This window comes from Pristiophorus japonicus, chromosome 21, assembly GCF_044704955.1.
Source record: "Pristiophorus japonicus isolate sPriJap1 chromosome 21, sPriJap1.hap1, whole genome shotgun sequence".
Classification (NCBI taxonomy): domain Eukaryota; kingdom Metazoa; phylum Chordata; class Chondrichthyes; family Pristiophoridae; genus Pristiophorus; species Pristiophorus japonicus.
Genome location: NC_091997.1, coordinates 88,041,929 through 88,060,933, shown reverse-complemented (window position 1 = coordinate 88,060,933; position 19,005 = coordinate 88,041,929). Strand labels below are relative to the sequence as shown.

Genomic DNA, 19,005 nt, shown 5'->3' with positions numbered 1-19,005 from the left:
GACACAACAGATGAGACCAAAGAGGGATTTTACTCCAGCCTCAAACAATCCCTGACTCTAGTCCCTACAGACGACAAGCTGATCCTCCTCGGCGACATCAACGCCAGAGTCGGTAAGGACGCAGCTCTGGGGAGGTGTGATCGGCAGAGAGGGGGTAGGGAAAACCAACTCCAGCGGTACCCTGCTCCTTACAAAATGCCTAGAACATGACCTTGTCATCACCAAGATCTTGTTCCATCAGAGTAACAAGTACAAGGCATCGTGGCAACACCCTCGCTCCAAGCACGGGCATCTGCTCGACTATGTCATCGTCCGAGCGAGGAACCGCAAGGATGTGTGCATCACCCATGCCATGACAGGAGCTGATGACTGCTGGACAGACCACTGCTTAATCCACTCCGCTATTATCAATATGGCCCAAAAACAGCAAAGACAACAGAAACAATGCCGCAGGAAAATCGACGCTGGGGCACTCAAAGACCCAGCTAAGAAAGCTCTATACAGCCAGTGCCTCACTGCCAACCTGGTGACCCTCAATGACCCCGAGACGCAGAGTACCCGCAATGACTGGTCTGCCCTCAAGGCCTCCATAACCAGCGCCTGCGAAGAGACACTCGGTCACTCAACCAGGAAACACCAAGTCTGGTTTGACGAGAGCGACCAGGAGATCCAGGAGCTAATAAACCGCAAACACAATGCACAAGCACAGTGACAGAGACTGTAATTCCTGAGTTGGACTGATCAGTCACCTGAGAACTCAGTTTTAGAGTGGAAGCAAGTCTTCCTCGATTTCGAGGGACTGCCTATGATGATGATGATGGGTGAACAGACTTGGTGCGAATTAGGACACGGGCAGCCGAGTTTTAGATCACCTCTAGTGTACATAGGGTAGAATGTGGGATGCGTTGGACTGGTCAAGTCTAGAGGTAACAAAGGCAAAGGTCAGGAGAAATTTCTTCATGCAGAGAGTTGTTGGAGCATGGAATTGAGTGATTGAGGCAGAATCCATTGCATCTTTTAAGGGAAAATTGGATAAAATTTTGAAGCAGAGGAAGATACAGGGTTAAAAACAGAAAATGCTGGTCAGGCAGCATTTGCAAAGAGAGAAACAGAGTTAATGTTTCAGGTCGATGACTTTTCATCAAAACTGATACCTCGTCATCGTCATCGCCATAGGCAGTCCCTCAGAATCGAGGAAGACTTGCTTCCACTCCTGAAGTGAGTTTTTTGGTGGCCGAACAGTCCAATACGAGAGCCACAGATTCTGTCACAGGTGGGATAGATAGTCGTTGAGGGAAAGGGTGGGTGGGACTGGTTTGCCGCACGCTCTTTCCGCTGCTTGCGCTTGATTTCTGCATGCTCTTGGCATTGAGATTCAAGGTGCTCAGATACACTTCCTCAACTTAGGGTGGTCTTGGGCCAGGGACTCCCAGGTGTCAGTGGGGATGTCGCATTTTATCAGGGAGGCTTTGAGGGTGTCCTTGCAGCGTTTCCATTGCCCATCTTTGGCTCATTTGCCGTGAAGGAGCTACGAGTAGAGCACTTGCTTTGGGAGTCTCGTGTCTAGCATGCGGACTACGTGGCCTGCCCAGCGGAGCTGATTGAGTGTGGTCAGTGCTTCAAAGCTGGGAATGTTGGCCTGAATGAGGATGCTGATGTTGGTGCTCCTATCCTCCCAGGGGATTTGTAGGATCTTGTGGAGACATTGTTGTTGATATTTCTCCAGCAACTTGAGATATCTACTGTACATGGTCCATGTCTCTGAACCATGTCTCTAGAGGGCAAGTATTACTACAGCCCTGAAGACTATGAGCTTGGTGGCAGTGTCTTTTCCTCAGGCGGCTGAAGACTGCACTGGCGCACTGGAGGCAGTGTTGGATCTTGTCGTCGATGCCTGCTCAGAGATGCGGTAATCGTGACCATCTTTAAAAACTGATGCAGGGTTATGGTAGAGGGCAGGAAAGTGGAACTTGTTTGGTTTGCTCTAGCAAGGAGCCAACATACACATGATGGGCCAAATGGTTCTTTCTGTGTTGTAAACTTGTATGGTTCTACGCAATGTTCCCTTTCAGCTATGCTCTGGAAGAACCGTGCAGCTAGCTCACCAGCATTTAAATGTAAAAACTGCACATGGATGGACTGCGCAGCCCATTAATGTGACCGTACGACCCCCAAAAAATGACAGGGAACATTGGTTCTATGTACATTAGTTGGCAGAGTAGAGTGTGCTGCAGTACAGATTAGCTCTGCTATGTCCTGGCCAATATTTATTGCTCAACCAACACCACTAAAATAGATTATCTGGTCATTATCTCATTGATGTTTGTGGGAGCTTGCTGTGTGCAGATTGGTTGCCGTGTTCCCTACATTACAATCGTGACCATGCTTCAAAAGTACTTCATTTTCTGTAAAGCACTTTGGGACATCCTGAGGTTGTGAAAGGAGCTATATAAATGCAAGTCTTTATAACCTAGGAGGCAAAAGACAGCAATTAACATAGAAAAGTGTGTGGCAAATTTTCCTAATTCTCCCATGTTTTGGTTTTGCCATCCTTTTTTTTTAAACGAAGCAAAGAATTTTGTCTGTTCCACTCATGCAAGCTTGGCTGCCTGCAAGTGGCTCACTCACTCTCCCTGAACAGCATGCCAATAAGATGGTGTAATGGGAATCACCGTGGCATGGTACCTGCTGTACTACACATGCCCATGAGCAGCTGCTGCACTCTGGGATCTGGCACACTAACGATGGGCACAGTATCATTCAGATAGCTTCTTTCGTGCAGATTCTCTCCAGCCAGAAATGTGTTAATTAAGTATGTTAGTGCCAGGAATGCTGATGTAATCTTGAATCTGGTAAGGAAACCAATGGCCAATCAGGTATTGAGCTCTGTAACTCTGTCCCTGCACTATAACAAGTAAAATGGCTTTGAAGCAATCCCATTACTGAATAAACAATTACATAGGGGCTGAAATTGCCCTCAGCGGGAAATTGGGGAGGCCAATTCGAATTTTCAGGAAATTTACCGCCTGGTGGGAGTCAGAGAGAAGTGCCTCCCAGCACTTTGGCGCGGTGTAGCGGGGGGATTTGGGACAGGAGCGGGACAGTGTCCATCACCCGGCCGCGCTGACCATGTGCTGATGCGTCGCAATGTCCCTCCCCTTCACTTAAAAGGAAGGGATGCTGCGAGGCTAACGTGGAGACCACTGGGCTACCAGGGAGGGGTTCGACTGGACCAGCGGATGGGGTGCGGGTTGCCTATTGGCGGCCCGGCCGAACTAGTGACCGCCATTGTCAGGCCGACTCGGGACTCGGCCGACAATTAGAACAGAATGGCGGCCGCAGCGGTGCGCGCTCTCCCCTTTAAGGGCTGCCGCACCGCCCAGCCACTAACAGCTTCCCGCCTCTCGAAGCTGTCGGGGTCACCAACCACCAGTGGCCACGCTCACAGGAAGAAATTTCCCCCGCGGGGCAGAAACACGGGGCGTAGCAGAAAGCTGTTCCTGCCGACCCCAGCTCGGGGGCAATTGCGGATGGGTCGGCCCTGCCGTCTACCCCCGGGTGAAAAGACCTTACGTCCCCTCATAGTGTTTACAGCACATAATCAGGCCATTCAGCCCAATCAGTCCATGCCTGTGTTTATGCGCCACTCGACCCATCCTTCCTCATCCATCTCAATCAGCATAACCTTCTATTCCTTTCTCCCTCGTGCATTTAAGGGGAAGCTAGCTAAGCATCTCAACTAGTCTTTGTGGCAGCGTATTCCACATTCTAAACACTCAGGCTTAGAAATCGGCCTCAAATTGGCCACATCTACGGGGTTGATAATGGGGACCTAACTGAGTTGCGACCGGGCGCGACAATAACATTGATAAGGCGGGAGTTTTGCAGAGGCGGTACAGCATTGGACCCCGATCTCCTTCGCATGGAGATCATGACGTCCTCGCCATGCGCATCGCTCCGGTAGCGCCCCGGACCCGAACTTGCGTTCCGCCTCCTGCAGCATCACCGGGTGAAAACACCGGCAGTTGCAGGAGGCGTCCATCATTTTTTTCCTCAGGTTCATGCCCACGATTGATCAGCCCGGCACTCTGCCTGAATGCCAGGCTGATTGGGCGGGATCGCGGCTGCCTTCGTGGAGAAGGTAAGCTGGTAATAATGGCAAAACCGTCAGCGTTTGCCATCATTACCCCTCTGAAACTGACCGTAACGTCAGGATTTAGCACATGCGCAGATAAACAGGAAATCTTGAGGTTGCGGTAAGTCATTCCCTGCTCCGAAACAGGTTGCACTCTGGTCGTCCCCAGAGCCAGCAATCAATGAAATCACATGAACTGACTACAAGTTCCCCTTTTCCACTCTAATATCGCAATTAAAAACTTCATAAAAAGTTCAGCCTTGTTGAAATAGGTGTAACTGTGGTTTTAATGGCATATTGACTGCTCAACAACTGTTCTGGCCCTGAAAATCTGAATAACTCTGTATATTAGTGGAATAGTCAAATTTCTCTAGTAGAAAAATTACAATTTTAAAATAATAAAAAGTATTTTTTAAAGTCTGTTTATGATTTTCAGCTTCTACCTTAACCACGTGTATGTCCCAATCTTTCACTCTCAAAAAAACAAAAAAAAAACTGATTTGATAATCAGTATTTTTTATTCCCTGATTTGCTGTCTGAGAATGTGATGGGCTAATTAGCTAGTTTGGTGACATCTCTGCTGCTGTACACTGGAGATACTCTACAGACTGCGCGACAATCAAATTAACGTCTAAAACGAGAAAGCTGAAGTTTTTGCACAGAGATCACGAGATCAATAACATTTCCAGACTGCCAGTGGTACAGACGATGTCCCCGATCAATGAATTTCCCAGATTGACATGTTACATTTTCAACTTCTGTCTCATAAGTGGCAATGATTAGAATGTTTAAATTTTTTGTCAGCTATACACAGTGGATAATTAAAGAGCTTGGAGGAGAAATTCGCGTTGTTTGCGTCTCCCGTTAGCGTGGGCCGCAAACAATTTCTCATGGAGGGAGTTAGTGGTGGTGAAAATGGGCAGCGCCCTGCTCCCGCCAGTAGAACCCAGGTCACTGCGCCGGCGGGGCGAAAAGTAAAGGGGAGGTGCGTGCCATCTTTTTTTTTAATTGCCTTTCACTGATGATTTCACGGGGTCCTTGCCGCAATGGTGCAGCGGCTACAGCACCCTGCTCCCCTGTGGCGTAGTGGTGGCCCCTTGCCCCATTGCAGAGTTGCAGCGTGCCCTGCTCTGTGCTCGCGTAGCGCTGCAAAGTTCGCCCACGTACGTCCTGGTCCCACACCCAAGAGGAAGCCCAGTTTTGCGGCTGGGGCGGGACATCCGCACCAGATGCAGGAAGTCCTGCCTCGCCTCGGTTAAGGCCTCCAACGGCGCCCTTCTATTTTCTTCAACATTCAACTCATGCTTTTTTGAAAGTTTCATTCAAATTGGGATGAGGAAAGACTCCACTTATTACACTTTTGAAGTTTATGGAACTTAAAACAAAAGTTACAATAATCTGAATAATTAATGGACTGCCATTTCTCTCTCTCACATGTTTAAAAAGCCCCATCAATATAAACTTTATTTGAGTAAAGCTTTTGAAATTTGTCCTGTAGCTTTTCATCAGATCATTTTGAAAATCAACTGAGCAGAAACTGCTGAAATCTGAAGAAAATGTCCCAACAGTTCAGTTTATTAAATAGTATAGATTCTTCCTGGGAAACCAAAATACTAGAAATGCTCAAACTACATCGTCTGGATTCTGTTAAGAGTCACAACTCTGAGCCAAGGCTTTTTGGAGAGGTTGAGGCCTTCAAGTAAACATTTCAATGAAAGCTTTAAATGACGCAAAAGACAACGCAACAACATCAATAACAACAATAGACAATTTCTTAAACGATAAGGGGATGAGGGGTTATGGGGAGGAGGCGGGGAAGTGGAGCTGAGCCCATGATCAGATCAGCCATGATCTTATTGAATGGCGGAGCAGGCTCGAGGGGCCGTATGGCCTACTCCTGTTCCTATTTCTTATGTACTTATGTTCTTCTTTACTTGTATTTGTATAGCGCCTTTAACACAGTGAAGTGTCCCAAGGTGCTGCACAGGAGTATTTTACGATAAAAATTTGACACCGAGCCGCATAAGTAGAAATTAGCGCAGGTGATCAAAAGCTTGGTCAAAGAGGTAGGTTTTAAGGAATGTCTTGAAGGAGGAAAGAGAGGTAGAGAGGCAGAGAGGTTTAGGCAGGGAGTTCCAGAGCTTGGGGCCTAGGCAACAGAAGGCACGGCCACCAATGGTTGAACAATTACAATCAGGGATGCTCAGGAGGGCAGAATTAAAGGAGTACAGACATCTCAGGGGAGGGGGGAGGGGCAGTTGTGAGGCTGGAGGAGATTACAGAGATCGGGAGGAGCAAGGCCATGGAGGGATTTGTAAACAAGGATGAGAATTTTGAAATCGAGGTGTTGCTTAACCGGAAGCCAATGTAGGTCAGCGAGCACAGGAGTGATGGGTGCGCGGGACTCGGTGCGAGTTAGGACACAAGTAGCTGAGTTTGGGGATTCAAGGGATAAATGTAATTAATATTGTGAAATATATAAATTTGTGATTAAAATTATTTGGACATTAGAAATTTCAGATATTGAGAGAAAATGATGGATTTTTTTTGTAGAAAGTATTTTGAATGATTCTGTGGCAAAAGATATTCGAGCACTGTATGATATGGTGATGTGACAGAGCTGTGACAGGCGAGTATTCACATTAATATTGAAACTCTTATTGGAGTGCCACCTATTGGCGTAATGAGGAAATGTAACAGGCAAGTGTCGACATTTAATATGGCAATCTCCAAAGCAGCAGTGGTCAATGAAACATGCAAATATTAATATATGGAGATATGTTGAGTAACTGCAGCTGCAATGCTGCACTACAGACTAAATGACATTTGGGTGTAAGAGCATTACCAAATTGCTCTGAGAGTTGGATGGAGTTAGCGGAGAATGATCCCTGTTAATCACAGTGCCACAGACTTTACTGTAGGCAGAGAAGGAAGCTTAAAGAGAGTACTGCCTAAATTAAATATATTTTTTGTCACGGATTTTGATATGAAGTGCCCTATGGGTGTTTGTAAATGAAAAAATATTTGGTAAACACTGTTACCGACAACACCCGTTTTTGACTGCAAAGATATTAGCACTTGACACAGAAATTAAAGATGTTTATGCAGCTCATAAGTATGTTGTTGAAACTGTCCCCAGCTAAACCAATCGGATCAAAGCAGCGATGGTATATTGGAAATCTAAGAGCATTGCTAGCAAAGTATCAGTTGTGTTTGAGAAAGTGAATTTGGTAAACTAGAAAACCATCCACTGGTATCTTAAAGCACAGCCCAGATTAATTGAACATCCTGCTGAATGGCTTCTCAAATACCACTAGATGTTGACACAAGTCTAAAAGGAAATGATGATGGGCAGAGTTCAATGTGCCGATAATTATAGGTCAGGGATTTGACATGTGCTGACCAAGGTTCCCTTTAATTTTTTGGGGGTGTGTGGCCCCTTTAACGGACCCATGCAAATTTCCGTGCATGAACGTTTTTTTTCCATTGTAAAGCCAGCAAGCGTCCTGCGCAGGACCTCCAGAGTGCTGCACGCAAGAGCATTGATACTGACACCAACAATCAGATTCCCAGTAAATTATCAGCTTAAAAAAAATTAAACTTATATTATTTCATACTTTGGACTGGGAAATGTCTTCAGCCTCACACTAACACCATGGGGTAGGCAGGAGTTTGACACTTTAGGAAGGATGGCAAGGCCACAGAGAAGGTGCAGAGGAGATTTACTAGAATGGTACCAGGGATGATTCATTCCTGGGATGTAGGCGTCACTGGCAAGGCCAGCATTTATTGCCAATCCTTAATTGCCCTTGTGAAGGTGGTGGTGAACCGCCACCTTGAACCGCTGCAGTCCCGTGTGGTGAAGGTATTCCCACAGTGCTGTTAGGGAGGGAGTTCCAGGATTGTGACCCACTGAGTTTTGTGGATAGACTAGAGGAGCTGGGGTTGTTCTCCTTAGATCACAGACGGTTAAGGGGAGATTTGATCGAGGTTCAAAATCATGAATGGTTTTGACAGAGTAAATAAGGTGAAACTGTTTCCATTGGCTGAAGGGTCGGTAACCAGAGGACACAGATTTAAGGTCATTGGCAACAGAACCAGAGGGGAGATGAGGAGAATTTTCTTTGCACAGAGAGTTGTGATCTGGAATGCACTGCTGGAAGCAGATTCAAAAGTATAATTCAAAAGGGAATTGGATAAATAGTTGGCGGGGAAAGATTTGCAGGACTATGGGTGAAAGGGCAGGGGAGTGGGACTAATTGGATCATTCTTTCAAAGAGCCAGCACAGGCACAATGGGCCAAAAAGGCCCCCTTCTGTGCTGTATCATTCTATGATTCTGTGAAGTGCTTTGAACAAACCGCATGCTAGTCTTGCAGCGTGTTTATGGTAGCTATTGATTTATTTAAACAGCCAAAGGTGCTGAATCCACTATGCCATCAGTCAGAGATTCTCCTGATTAGAGATGGTGGATTAGTCTGATCTTGTGATCACTAAGCTGCAGAGTATATAGGAACAAAACTTAAGGCTTCCTGTAATTTGGTAAACATTTTTCAGACAGTTGCTGACTGATTTGGTTCGGAGCCCCTGGTTAGGTAGTATCCAGAAGGTTCTAAACGCACCACAGCTTTCGATTCTAATCCTCTTACTATAGGTGCATCAAAACATTATCAGAAATCCAGCCAGCTAGATTTAATCTGCCAGATCTCATCTACCAGCCAGTGACATTTAGCATAGAATCATCGAATGTTACAGCACAGAAGGAAACCATTTGGCCCATCGTGCCTATGCCGGCTCTTTGAAAGAGCTAACCCATTAGTCCCACTCCCCCTGCAATTTTTTCCACTTCAAGTCTGTATCCAATTCATTTTTCAAAGTTACTATTTGAATCTGTTTCCACCACCCTTTCAGGCAATGCATTCCTGATCACAACAACTCGCTGTGTAAAAAAAAATTCTACTCATCTCGCTATCTTGCCTCAAGAAAGATTAAAACTATTAAGTTGATGGAAAGAAGTAACCATCACAGACTGAAAATAAGGGAAAAGAAGGAATACTGGGGTTAGGGAACAGAGAGAGAGAATGGCCAGGCATTATAGAATGGGAGAGGGGTTGGTGGCAGACTGCGTGAGTGCAGACGCAGATAGAGAGCCGAGTATGAAATCCGATGGTCTCTGAGATCACAGACCCAATGTGTTCTCCCAACAGGCAAAGCAAGAGTGCAAATTCATAAACTCTACCCATTTAGGTAGCTAAGCAACAGTTCAGGGCCATTGCTTTGTGCATCTGCACATCTTTCAAGAAGGGTTTTGGAGGACAACATCCATTGTGAACAGTACTTTCAATATACAGACACATTTGCAGAAAGGTTCAAATGGTAAACTCATTCACAAGACAAGATACTAAACAGCACAGGGCTTGTATGAGAGAACTAGAATCGGGTATTTAGAATGTAACCAAGCTTTGGGGAGGAGAGGGAGATTGGAGGGAGGAGGGGGAGGGTAAGGGAGGAGGGGAAATTGTGTGTGGGAGGCTGAGGGGGGGGGGGGAGGAGGAAGAAGGAAGGTGGGGGAGGGAAGGGGAAGGTTCTTCTGTCAACTCAGTCTTTCAGAAAAAGTGAATTCTGGAGGTATCTAGGCTCCTTGATTACCCAGTGAAGATGGGCAGGGGAGTTATTCCCAATGTCCTGGCCAATATTTATTACCCAGTGAAACTGTTCCAGACTTGTTGATTACCCAGTTATTAAGGTGCAACATTATTCTTAGTGCCAGCTGTGGCTCAGTGGGTAGCACACTCGCCTCTGAGTCAGAAGATTGTGGGTTCAAGTGGGATTTGAACACAAAATCTAGGCTGACACTCCAGTGCAGTGCTGAGGGAGTGCTGCACTGTCAGAGGTGCCATCTTTCGTATGAGATGTTAAACCGAGGCCCTGACTGCTCTCTCAGATGGACGAAAAGATCCTGTGGCACTATTTTGAATATGTGCAGGGGAGTTATTCCCAATGTCCTGGCCAATATTTATCCCTCAATCAGCATCACTAAAAATAGATTATCTGGTCATTATCACATTGCTGTTTGTGGCAGCTTGCTGTGCACAAATTAGCTGCCGCATTTCCCACATTACAACAGCGACTACGTTTCAAAAGTACTTCATTGGCTGTAAAGCACTTTGGGACACTCTCAGGTTGTGAAAGGCGCTATCTAAATGCAAGTCTTTTTCTTTACTCCAGAATAATGATATCCATCCTAACATCTTGTGCTGGTGTGCTACATCGTAATAGTACTGGCTAGTGAGCAGGTGTTGATATAATTCTGATTTTACCAACAGGCGTGGACAGTGTGCTATCTCAGTTAGTGGCAACACTTGTGTGTTGCTATGTGGCTGTCCAACTCCCTATCAGTGTGTCATTGTGTGTTGCTTTGCTTTTCACTATTAAAGCAGCAAAAGCATTTATGGTCTCCCAGTTACAGGTGTAAAACAGGACAGCGAGCTGGAGGCTGGAGAGATTAAAGGGAGGGCAGGAGGTGGGAGGAGGACAAAGAACCTGGTAAACTACATTCCGCCCATGCAATGGGCGCATCCCAAAGTGTTGCTGCCGAGGTTGGGGGGGGAGGTGTAATAGGGTCGAACCCAAGATTTCGTGCCGAGGGGAGCAGGTTGGGAAATTCCGGTTGGTGGGGGGGTGGGGGAGTGGGGCTGGGGGGCGTTGGGTAGATCTACGCCTGTTGGTAAAATCAGAATTCTATCAACACCTGCTCACTAGCGAGTACTCAAAAGTAGTAATCTCGGAATTGCTACCAGTGCCACATGCTAGTCAGAGTAGGAATCGCAGGATAGCGCAGATGAATACGTGGCTTGAGCAGTGGTGCAGCAGGGAGGGATTCAAATTCCTGGGGCATTGGAACCGGTTCTGGGGGAGGTGGGACCAGTACAAACCGGACGGTCTGCACCTGGGCAGGACCGGAACCAATGTTTGCTAGTGCTGTTGGGGAGGATTTAAACTAATATGGCAGGGGGATGGGAACCAATGCAGGGAGACAGAGGGAAACAAAAAGGAGGCAAAAGCAAAAGACAGAAAGGAGATGAGCAAAAATGGAGGGCAGAGAAACCCAAGACAAATAACAAAAAGGGCCACTGTACAGCAAAATTCTAAAAAGGACAAAGGGTGTTAAAAAAACAAGCCTGAAGGCTTTGTGTCTTAATGCAAGGAGCATCCGCAATAAGGTGGATGAATTAACTGTGCAAATAGATGTTAACAAATATGATGTGATTGGGATTACCGAGACGTGGCTCCAGGATGATCAGGGCTGGGAACTCAACATCCAGGGGTATTCAACATTCAGGAAGGATAGAATAAAAGGAAAAGGAGGTGGGGTAGCATTGCTGGTTAAAGAGGAGATTAATGCAATAGTTAGGAAAGACATTAGCTTGGATGATGTGGAATCTATATGGGGAGAGCTGCAGAACACCAAAGGGCAAAAAACATTAGTGGGAGTTGTGTACAGACCTCCAAACAGTAGTAGTGATGTTGGGGAGGGCATCAAACAGGAAATTAGGGGTGCCTGCAATAAAGGTGCAGCAGTTATAATGGGTGACTTTAATATGCACATAGATTGGGCTAGCCAAACTGGAAGCAATACGGTGGAGGAGGATTTCCTGGAGTGCATAAGGGATGGTTTTCTAGACCAATATGTCGATGAACCAACTAGGGGGAGGCCATCTTAGACTGGGTGTTGTGTAATGAGAGAGGATTAATTAGCAATCTCATTGTGCGAGGCCCCTTGGGGAAGAGTGACCATAATATGGTGGAATTCTGCATTAGGATGGAGAATGAAACAGTTAATTCAGAGACCATGGTCCAGAACTTAAAGAAGGGTAACTTTGAAGTTATGAGGCGTGAATTGGCTAGGATAGATTGGCGAATGATACTTAAGGGGTTGACTGTGGATGGGCAATGGCAGACATTTAGAGACCGCATGGATGAACTACAACAATTGTACATTCCTGTCTGGCGTAAAAATAAAAAAGGGAAGGTGGCTCAACCGTGGCTATCAAGCGAAATCAGGGATAGTATTAAAGCCAAGGAAGTGGCATACAAATTGGCCAGAAATAGCAGCGAACCCGGGGACTGGGAGAAATTTAGAACTCAGCAGAGGAGGACAAAGGGTTTGATTAGGGCAAGGAAAATGGAGTACGAGAAGAAGCTTGCAGGGAACATTAAGGCTGATTGCAAAAGTTTCTACAGATATGTAAAGAGAAAAAGGTTAGTAAAGACAAACGTAGGTCCCCTGCAGTTAGAATCAGGGGAAGTCATAACGGGGAACAAAGAAATGGCAGACCAATTGAAAAAGTACTTTGGTTCGGTATTCACTAAGGAGGACACAAACAACCTTCCGGATATAAAAGGGGTCAGAGGGTCTAGTAAGGAGGAGAAACTGAGGGAAATCTTTATTAGTCGGGAAATTGTGTTGGGGAAATTGATGGGATTGAAGGCCGATAAATCCCCAGGGCCTGATGGACTGCATCCCAGAGTACTTAAGGAGGTGGCCTTGGAAATAGCGGATGCATTGACAGTCATTTTCCAACATTCCATTGACTCTGGATCAGTTCCTATCGAGTGGAGGGTAGCCAATGTAACCTCACTTTTTAAAAAAGGAGGGAGAGAGAAAACAGGGAATTATAGACCGGTCAGCCTGACCTCAGTAGTGGGTAAAATGATGGAATCAATTATTAAGGATGTCATAGCAGCGCATTTGGAAAAAGGTGACATGATAGGTCCAAGTCAGCATGGATTTGTGAAAGGGAAATCATGCTTGACAAATCTTCTGGAATTTTTTGAGGATGTTTCCAGTAAAGTGGACAAGGGAGAACCAGTTGATGTGGTATATTTGGACTTTCAGAAGGCTTTCGACAAGGTCCCACACAAGAGATTAATGTGCAAAGTTAAAGCACATGGGATTGGGGGTAGTGTGCTGACGTGGATTGAGAACTGGTTGTCAGACAGGAAGCAAAGAGTAGGAGTAAATGGGTACTTTTCAGAATGGCAGGCAGTGACTAGTGGGGTGCCGCAAGGTTCTGTGCTGGGGTCCCAGCTGTTTACATTGTACATTAATGATTTAGATGAGGGGATTAAATGTAGTATCTCCAAATTTGCGGATGACACTAAGTTGGGTGGCAGTGTGAGCTGCGAGGAGGATGCTATGAGGCTGCAGAGTGACTTGGATAGGTTAGGTGAGTGGGCAAATGCATGGCAGATGAAGTATAATGTGGATAAATGTGAGGTTATCCACTTTGGTGGTAAAAACAGAGTGACAGACTATTATCTGAATGGTGACAGATTAGGAAAAGGGGAGGTGCAACAAGACCTGGGTGTCATGGTACATCAGTCATTGAAGGTTGGCATGCAGGTACAGCAGGCGGTTAAGAAAGCAAATGGCATGTTGGCCTTCATAGCGAGGGAATTTGAGTACAAGGGGCAGGGAGGTGTTGCTACAGTTGTACAGGGCCTTGGCGAGGCCACACCTGGAGTATTGTGTACAGTTTTGGTCTCCTAACTTGAGGAAGGACATTCTTGCTATTGAGGGAGTGCAGCGAAGATTCACCAGACTGATTCCCGGCATGGTGGGACTGACCTATCAAGAAAGACTGGATCAACTGGGCTTGTATTCACTGGAGTTCAGAAAAATGAGAGGGGACCTCATAGAAACGTTTAAAATTCTGACGGGTTTGGACAGGTTAGATGCAAGAAGAATGTTCCCAATGTTGGGGAAGTCCAGAGCCAGGGGTCACAGTATAAGGATAAGGGGTAAGCCATTTAGGACCGAGATGAGGAGAAACTTCTTCACCCAGAGAGTGGTGAACCTGTGGAATTCTCTACCACAGAAAGTAGTTGAGGCTAATTCACTAAATATATTCAAAAGGGAGTTAGATGAAGTCCTTACTACTAGGGGGATCAAGGGGTATGGCGAGAAAGCAGGAAGGGGATACTGAAGTTGCATGTTCAGCCATGAAATCATTGAATGGCGGTGCAGGCTAGAAGGGCTGAATGGCCTACTCCTGCACCTATTTTCTATGTTTCTATGTTTCTATGTTTACTGTTTTCAATGTGGCAAGTTCCTGGGCTACACGGGAATTCTACTCAGTACATCTCTTGATAGATCCATTGGAACCCACTCCTGCTGAGAGCTGAGAGAGGGCAGGGGTTTCGATCTGGGCTAGTATGCTGGAGGTGGCAACTACTGAGTCCTGAATGGGATTGAATACCTTCCTAGGACCGTTTGAAAATTCCTTTGGGAACTGCATCATCATCATCATCATCATAGCAGCCCCTCGGAATTGACTTGCTTCCACTCTAAAAATGAGTCCTTAGGTGGCTGAATAGTCAAATACGAGAACCACAGTCCCTGTCACAGGTGGGACAGATAGTCGTGAGGGAAAGGGTAGGTGGGACAGGTTTGCAGCACGCTCTTTCCGCTGCCTGCGCTTGATTTCTGCACGCTCTCGCGATGAGACTCGAGGTGCTCAGCGCCCTCCCGGATGCACTTCCTCCACTTAAGGCGGTCTTTGGCCAGGGACTCCCAGGTGTCAGTGGGGATGTTGCACTTCATCAGGGAGGCTTTGAGGGTGTCCTTGTAATGTTTCCTTTGGCTCCGAGTAGAGCGCTTGCAAATGATGTGGCCTGCCCAGCGGAGCTGTTCAAGTGAGGTCAGTGTTTCAATGCTGGGGATATTGGCCTGATCGAGGACGCTAACATTGGTGCGTCTGTCCTCCCAGGGGATTTGTAAGATCTTGCGGAGACATCGTTGGTGGTATTTCTCCAGCGACTTGAGGTGTCTACTGTACATGGTCCATGACCTCTGAGCCATACAGGAGGGCGGGTATTACTACAGCCCTGTAGACCATGAGCTTGATGGCGGATTTGAGGGCCTGATCTTCAAACACTCTTTTCGTAAGGCGGCTGAAGGCTGCACTGGCGCACTGGAGGAGGTGCTGAATCTCGTCGTCAATGTCTGCTCTTGTTGCTAAGAGGCTCCCAAGATATGGAAAATGGTCCACATTGTCCAGGGCTGCGCTGTGTATCTTGATGACGGGGGGGGGGGGGAGAAGAGGGAAGAGAGTGCTGGGTGGCGAGGACAGGCTGGTGGAGAACCTTTTTTGTCTTACGGATGTTTAGCGTAAGGCCTATGCTTTCGTACGCCTCCGTAAATACGTCGACTATGACTTGTAATTCAGCCTCTGTATGTGCACAGACGCAGGCATCATCCCTGTACTGTAGTTAGACGACAGACTTTGGGGTGGTCTTGGACCTGGCCTGGAGGCGACGAAGGATGAACAGGTCCCCACTAGTTCTGTAGTTTAGTTCCACTCCAGCAGGGAGCTTGTTGACTGTGAGGTGGAGCATGGCAGCGAGGAAGATTGAGAAGAGTGTTGGGGCAATGACACAGTCCTGTTTGACCCCGGTCCGGACGTGGATTGGGTCTGTAATCGATCCGTTAGCAAGGATCACAACCTGCATGTCGTCATGAGGCAGGCGGATGATGGTGACCAACTTTTGGGGGCCTCCGAAACAGAGGAGGACGCTCCATAGACCCTCGCGGTTGACAGTGTCAAAAGACTTTGTAAGGTCGAAGAAGGCCATGTATAAGGGTTGGTGCTGTTCCCTGCAACTGTCACAAACATGTCCATTGTGCCCCGTAGGGGACGAAATCCGCTCCTCAGCCACAGGGAGAAGACGGTTGAGGAGGACTCTAGCGACGACTTTTCCAGTGGCTGATAGTAGGGAGATTCCTCTGCAGTTGTTGCAGTCGGACTTATCCCCTTTTTTAAAGATGGTCACGATCACTGCATCTCTGAGATCTCCCGGCATGCTCTCCTCCCTCCAGATGAGAGAGAGGAGGTCATGTATTCACGCCAACAGTGCCTCTCCGCCATACTTCAGTGCCTCAACAGGGATTCCATCTGCTCCCGTAGCCTTGTTGTTCTTAAGCTGTCTTACGGTTTTTTCTACCTTGTGCAGTGCTAGGGTTTTACTGAGGTGGTGGCGGATAGCATGCTGCAGGATGGAGTCGAGAACACGCGAGTCAAAGGCCGGAGTCTCGATTGAGGAGATCTTCGAAGTGTTCCTTCCAGCGGGCCCTGACTGCCTCAGTGTCCTTGATGAGTGTTTCCCCGTTCTTGGCCAGCGGTGGGGTGGGGCCTTGGGTGTTTGGTCCGCAGGTGGCCACGACTGCGATGAAGAATCCTCGCACATCATGGCTGTTGGCCAGCTGTTGTATCTCCTGTGCTTTCTCCATCCACCACCTGTTCTTTAAGTCCTTGGTTTTTTGTTAGACCTCAACCTTAAGCCGTCTGTAATGCTGCTTTGCTGCTTCTGAGTTGGATTGTTGTTTAAGGCTCAGAAATGCCCTTCGCTTGCGATCTATTAACTCTTGAATCTCCTGGTAATTCTCATCAAACCAGTCCTGGTTTCCTGGTTGAGTGACCAAGCAGGCACTGGTTATGGAGACTTGGAGGGCAGACCAAGTACTGTGGGAATTCTGCGTCTCGGGGTCATCAAGGCACGCGAGGTTAGCAGTGAGGCACTGACTGTACAGGGCTCTCTTAGCTGGGTCTTTAAATGGCCCGGCATTGACTTTTTTGCGGCAATGCTTCTGCTGCCCTTCCGCTTTGGGGTTATGTTGATATCAGTGATGGATCGGATTAGGCGGTGGTCCGTCCAGCAGTCGTCAGCTCCTGTCATGGCACACATCCTTGCAATCCCTGGTTTGGACGATGACGTAGTCGAGCAGGAGCCAGTGTTTGGAACGAGGGTGTTGCCACGATGCCTTGTATTTGTCGCTCTGGCGGAACAAAGTATTGGTGATGACAAGTTCAAGTTCATTTTGTCAGGAGTAGGGTACCGCTGGAGTTGGCTTTCCCTACCCCCTCTCTGCCAATCACGCCTCCCCAGAGGGTTGTGTCCTTGCCGACCCTGGCGTTGAAGTCACCGAGGAGGATCAGTTTGTCGTCCGCAGGGATGTGGGACAGGGATTTTTTGAGGCTGCAGAGCTGGAGGGGCTACCTTGTTTTTGGGAGGTCCTGCTTACGCCACATTTTCTGCATGCGAGCCCTCCATCAGACTGGGTGTCAATTGGGGTAGGCACCCTGACCAGGCGAGCCAGCGACCCCATCCCTGTAAGTCGGGGACAGGTCAGTGAGTTTCTCTTTATGTGGCCGTGCCACCCATGTGGTGCACTAACACCAATAGGCCAGGATCATTGGAGGTTTGCAGTAGACTTTCGAAAGAAGGGATCAAAAGTGAAAAAAGTGGTTTGGGATTAAATTCCCAAGAGCAGGAACTAGTGAACTGGGTTCGACTGTGAAGTAGAAAGAGTGGGGGAAGGAGCAGAATCCCGATCTAGAGATGTAGTGGGTGTGAAGTAGGACTTATGATTGTTCTGGGAAGGTAGAGAAGGACCATGGGGGATGTGAGGATGTGGAAGAGCTTGAATTCAGTACACAGGGAGGCAGTGGAGCTCAAGAATGGAGGTGCTGTATATGTGTGACTTTGGGCCTGAGGTGACTCAAGCTCTAGAGTTCAGGGGAAAGGTAGAGTGCAAGAAGGAAAAGTGGTTTGGGATGAAATTCCCAAGAGCAGGTGTAATGTATGCACTTGTGAGGATGCTCACAGGTTGGTTGAGCTGTTGAGTTGGGAGTGGTTTAGCCAGTCACGTGATGTTCACAAGACTCAATAAAACCCCAGCCAGTTGGGTTCGGGGGATCCACGATGAGGCAGGTGGATGTGAGCCTGGCGGATGAACTGGTAATGTGTAGTGTGATTGTTAAACCTTTGCTAATAAACCAACTAATTCTTAATAGCGATGTGTTGCTATGAATTCTTAAGCAAAGAAACCATGAAAAGAGAAAAAGAAAGACTTGGATTTATATAGCGTCTTTCACAACCACCGGTCATGGTGAAGCAAATACATTACATTATATTTCCTCATGAAGCAAATACATTACAGCAGGAAATAGTGAACTGAGGAAAAGTGCAATCCTGGTGACCTGGGTGTGATCTTCGAGCATCGGCTCAGGGGCAAGCGTGGTGTGGAGGCCTGGCATCTCATGGCTCAGCCTGGCTGCCGTTACTTCAGCCTGGAGCCAGCAGGAATTGAAATGCATGTTAAGGAAGTTTAAGCTTATCCCTGAGGATGTCAGATAGGCAGTCGCATAGTAGGGCTGGATTTGGTGGTACTGGTGGAGAGATGCAGCTAGGTGTCACGAGCTACTGCTCTGCTACACAGGCGCCTGGTCCTCTCCCCGAATCCTCCGCTACTGCTATCATCTCTGGTCCGGCTGTCAGGGTAACTTTGGCCAGAAGTCAGTTATACCGAATGTTGCTCATTGAGAAGGTTTCACAGAGGCAGCTGGTTTATGTGAATGGGTGAGTGAGGATTTGGGATTCCTGGAATAAGCTGTGATATTGATGTGCTGCCGTGCCAACCCAGATATATGGCACAGCCGTTCATTCAGAGTGCCTCAAACACAGGATGTGCACGGCAGCAAGAGCAGATCGGCTCGGTGATATGAAGCTGCCCTCTCCATTTCCTCAGAGACACCTGCCTTTATAGGACAGTATGTGGTTTCCTCACTTACAGTAGTAGCCAGGTTGATTCATCCTCTATATGCATGTCAGCAATCTTTGTAGAACTTATGTACATTCATTTAAACTGTCACACCACATTTAGCTCACAATGTGATGACAGCAGGACTCTCAGTACACACAGCACCTAATAAATGGCTTGCAATCCATATCTGTCCTTTTACACGCCCTCTATTACTATTACCATGGTGGTTTTCTGAAGGCACACTTTACCCCTTATCTCAGAAATCT

At 47.3% G+C, this 19,005-nt stretch overlaps 1 protein-coding gene across 1 annotated transcript in view; it reads left to right on the top strand.

Moving 5' to 3' along the window:
* Window positions 1–4,155: 4,155 nt before the first annotated feature.
* The window catches only part of roraa (RAR-related orphan receptor A, paralog a), a 112,617-nt gene continuing 97,767 nt past the window's right edge, over window positions 4,156–19,005 (top strand). The window contains exon 1 of the mRNA XM_070863969.1: window positions 4,156–4,256. Within this exon, the coding sequence (XP_070720070.1) occupies window positions 4,156–4,256 (101 nt within the window). The remainder of the gene's footprint in view (window positions 4,257–19,005) is intronic.